This window comes from Phalaenopsis equestris, unplaced genomic scaffold (genome assembly GCF_001263595.1).
Source record: "Phalaenopsis equestris unplaced genomic scaffold, ASM126359v1 Scaffold198114, whole genome shotgun sequence".
Taxonomy (NCBI): Eukaryota; Viridiplantae; Streptophyta; class Magnoliopsida; order Asparagales; family Orchidaceae; genus Phalaenopsis; species Phalaenopsis equestris.
Window position 1 is genome coordinate 61,190 of NW_018218052.1, and position 4,243 is coordinate 65,432.

Below are 4,243 nucleotides of genomic sequence, written 5' to 3' on the forward strand. Positions count from 1 at the left end.
CAATATGTTCATATATATATAGTTAGACACACATAAATGCATTGTTGCACATGCCTTGTTGAATATTTGATCTTTCTTTGAATACACAATCCCGCCACAAAAGAAAGCACATCCAAGAACTAAGAGCATATTAGACAAAATAGATCCAAGTAAAGATTGCTGAACGACACGGATCATTCCATTTTTTAAAGCATATATTGATATGATCATTTCTGTTGCATTCCCGAAAGTAGCATTTAAGAGACCTCCAACTGCAGGCAGAAAAACGATTTCGGTGAAGTAAATCGATTTACCTGCATACAATACAATGTTAAATAATCTAATAAACATTATAGAAATTACCTGTGGGGCCAGTGTAGAATGCAAGCTGTCTGAATCATTCAAAATAAATAAATAAATGTCTATCAGCTCAATAAACTAATATAAAGGAGTGTCGATAGAACTCAATTATAATTCCAGGTAATACTTACTCGGTTGCATAACCCAAACGCTCGGCTAAGGGTGTTATGCCTACAAGGCTAAAAAAGAAAACCCATCCCTAGAAGTGGAACACAAAGTTAAAAATGTCAAGTTCAAGTCTCAACTTAAACAATGCAGACATAATTGTTGGCTTTCAAGAATGCTAACAATTATGTAGAAGTAACCGTGCAAACATGTACTTTAAATTAATTCAAAAAACATATGAAAATACAGATAATCAAACCGTTATATTGTAAGCAAAATCAATACACAGACACATGAATGATTTGTTAGTTTATTGGTCTCAAAAGCAACTAATTATTCCAATAAGATGTTAAAAAAAAATGTATATGGGTTAGTAACACAATTCTGGCCAGTTTGAAACTTGACTAGACAAATCTAAGAACCAACTCAGATTTACATGGTTCGGATGCTTTTTTCTAGATCAGATAAAAGACAATTGGTTTTGAGGAGGACCCACTAATCCAGTTAAGTCATTTAATTTGGAACCAATTATTAGATATAAGAGCAATTGAATCAATTTTGCGTAAATACTTGCTTAAACCACAAGCATCTCACCCTCATCCGTTGAAAGTTGATACTCACCCTACTTTTCAGTTGCCTCCTTGCTCATCTCCTCTACTGCACCTACCCTCTACTGCACCTAGTGAGTGAATGAAATAACTTTGCTTGTTGGGCAGCTCGAGGCAATATGTCCACATCCATCACACTTGAACCATTTTTTGGTTGGAACTGTGTTGAGCACACTACTCTTCTCAGGCTTCTTCCGGTTTTGATCAGGTTGTCTATGTTAAAATTAGAACCATACACAGGAGTTTTAAAATTTCTCACCTGTGATCGAATACAACATCTAATAATAGTATATCAACATGAGGGATGAAAGTGCTACCCTACAATGGATCCAATCTCAAAGTAATTATTTCATTACTTCGAGGGGTATGAAAACTAAAAGTTTTTTCCCCTATTTTGACACGACCTTTTGTATTACATCATGTATGAACCAAGAGCTAAATGACAATAATCAATTGATTAAAATATGGAAGATATCAATGCTTTTGGTTGAACAGTTTCTTTTTCAGATTCATCAATGACAAGATAATAACTTAAAAAGTAACAAAAAAAGGCGTTATTCAATCATCCTAGTCATTGAGTCCTTCCCAACAATCACCAATCAGATGAATATCATTCTTAACAAAAGTAAAGATGGAATCATTGATAAATACACTGTTCTTGTGGAAGAAAGAAAGAATAAGATTTGGAGTGCAAAATGAAATTGGCAATTCTTGGAGCTATATGTTAAGATTATGCATAACTCTGTAGAGAGTTTTGATGTGGTCATAACATGGAGGAATTAGTCAAGCAAGGTGAATCTTGGAAAACCGTCGAGAATGTCATTACCTGAGATTGAACAACAAGGGTTAAGTCCATTATTGTAGTTGTCGGAAATTGCAGGTGACATCAATAGGTATGAAGGAGTTTCAAGAATCCGATGCGATCTCTATTGATTTCTGGATGATGTTGAACAATAGCAGAGGCTAATCAAATTTGACAGTATTTATGTAGGCAGAGATATGAGGGCATTGATGGTGGTGTACTCGATCGAAGTTGATTCTAAGAATCGATTGAGGTTGGTGGTGATTTTTTAATGAAAGCAGCACTACCTAGATCAAATCTGAACATTTTGAGCTATTCATAACTAGAGAAATATGTGGGAGAAGAGATAACCAATAAAAAAAAAAGGAAAAACTAATTTGTTTCATTTGCTCAACCTCCATAAATAGAGATATTTATAAATACAAAGCTAACCCACTAACCCCAACTAGCCAACCATACTCACCAATAGTAATTGCAAGAATGGTCTAGATACTGACAAACTTCTAACAAATGAAGCATCTTTATTGACAAGGATAGGCTCGTTAACACTCATATCAAACTTCATGCATAATGCAATGTGTCACTTTAGTCAAAAGATAAAAGTTACAAGAAAAAAATTACGAACATTGGAACAAATATTGGAAATTAGAACTCAAAAAGAATTTAATATTACCAATGGGTAAAGCCACTTAAATTGTTCAGCATGTTATCAGAAGATATTAAGAAAATTTAATCATAATCTTACCTGCTTTTGAGTAAGATAATGGAGAATCATTGCCAGAGGTCCAAAAGGAAGAAGCAAGTTGATTTTTGCTTTAAATAGCACAATATAAATGCTCATCAAAAGTCTACTCCGAGTTCTCATAGAGCCATATGACTGAGAAACAGAAGCCATTGACCCAATATGTTCGAATGTGTGCATCTTCCTGACGCCTAGTGGTGATTCATCAGGTGTCTCTCCATTAAGTTGATGGTCATGGTCCATCTTCTCTATGTCCCTCATCTGCATATCCAAACCACAACTAAGCAAAAACACTGATAATTTCCAAACAGACATTCTGCAGAAAATGCAGAGATTTAAATTCACCCGGGTAGATATCGTTGCTTAACATGATAGAAGCCCCAAAACGACAATCCAAAAGCATAAAAACTCAAAACTTGCAAGAAATAAATGCTGTTAGTTCACAAAACATCACATCACAATAAGTAAGATCAATCCTTCTAAGGAGCTGATAGCAGACCTATACAAAAGAGCATCTAGATCCGGTAATTGAAATAAGAAGCCGCCGGAATAGGCGCAAATCCAAGCATGAAGAAACAACAAAAACCAAATTTCTCAATCAAAATGAGACAAGCAGCAGTATTATCCAAAGAAAAGTAGAAAAAACCAATATTACCAGGAAAATATAACTGCAACCTTGTTCTCTCTATCTGCCTTCTCTTGCACCCTTTATTCAGTACAATCAACACCGGCAAGCAGATCCAGATTTGAAGCAAGGAAAAGAAAATCCTAAATCCGAGCCTCAGTCCCTCGCTCTCGAAGCTGCAGCGCAAACGTTAGTGGGAACAAATCAAAAGGGAAAAAACAAAAACCGAAATTGGAGGAAGGAGGTTTTTTTTTTGTATTTATTTGTTCGTTTTTCTTCAGAGCAACCACCGTGAAAGGGTGCCCGCGGTGATTTTTCAACCCAGTTCGATCGGTTCACTTTAACCGAAAACATTTTATGGTTCTGCGGCTCAGATATCCGGTACGAATCAGGAAAATCGTTTTTTTTTTCCTCATTTTTTTTACCTTTTTGTAGGAGCTTGACCGAGTAAAATTGTATTGTAATGTATGATTTTATATTAGTTGTTTCTTATTGTAATTATTAGTTAAAAAGATAGTTTATTATTTTTATTATCAATTTCATTTAATTTTAATAAAAAATTAAAAAATTTATTAAGTTCCTTATAAGTCAAATAAAAAATTAATATTTTTCCTAAATTTTGTTATTAACAAATTACTGAGATTTAATAATTTTTTTATTTATTTATTCTATGGGTGTGCATTATTTGGATAAAATGGAAATTCTGAACCAAACCGATTGATTTGGATAATTTGAATCGGTTTGGAAAATCAATTTTGGTTTTTGATTTTAAAATCACAACTTTTTTGATAATTGAGTTATGGCTTGGGCTTTATTTTGGAAATTAGAATAATCCGTAAAGTCAAAATCCTTCTATATTATATTATTGTTATTAATTTTTTTCTAAGCTTATATCTCTATTCACAGTCACCCAAACTCTGAGTCTCTACTTTTGACATTTCCCTGTTCAAGATGTCGGAGGCTTGAAGCGAGGAAATGCTAGTAGTCGGGTGCCAGCAGATTCTCACTTTCATGCAAGGAGG

The 4,243-nt window shown here is 34.0% G+C and overlaps 1 protein-coding gene across 2 annotated transcripts in view; it reads right to left on the minus strand.

Moving 5' to 3' along the window:
• LOC110035555 (vacuolar cation/proton exchanger 3-like) overlaps positions 1–3,519 on the minus strand; it is a 23,903-nt gene extending 20,384 nt beyond the window's left edge. Inside the window, exons 1-5 of one of the 2 annotated variants that reach the window (XM_020739802.1) lie at positions 3,272–3,519; positions 2,600–2,857; positions 471–538; positions 343–371; positions 55–251 (exon numbers count right to left, since the gene is read on the minus strand). In XM_020739802.1, coding sequence (XP_020595461.1) covers positions 55–251; positions 343–371; positions 471–538; positions 2,600–2,857 — 552 coding nt within the window. In that variant the 5' untranslated portion in view covers positions 3,272–3,519. Of the gene's footprint in view, positions 1–54; positions 252–342; positions 372–470; positions 539–2,599; positions 2,858–3,251 lie in introns of both variants that reach the window. The other variant, XM_020739801.1, reaches the window with a different exon arrangement.
• Positions 3,520–4,243: the final 724 nt, after the last annotated feature.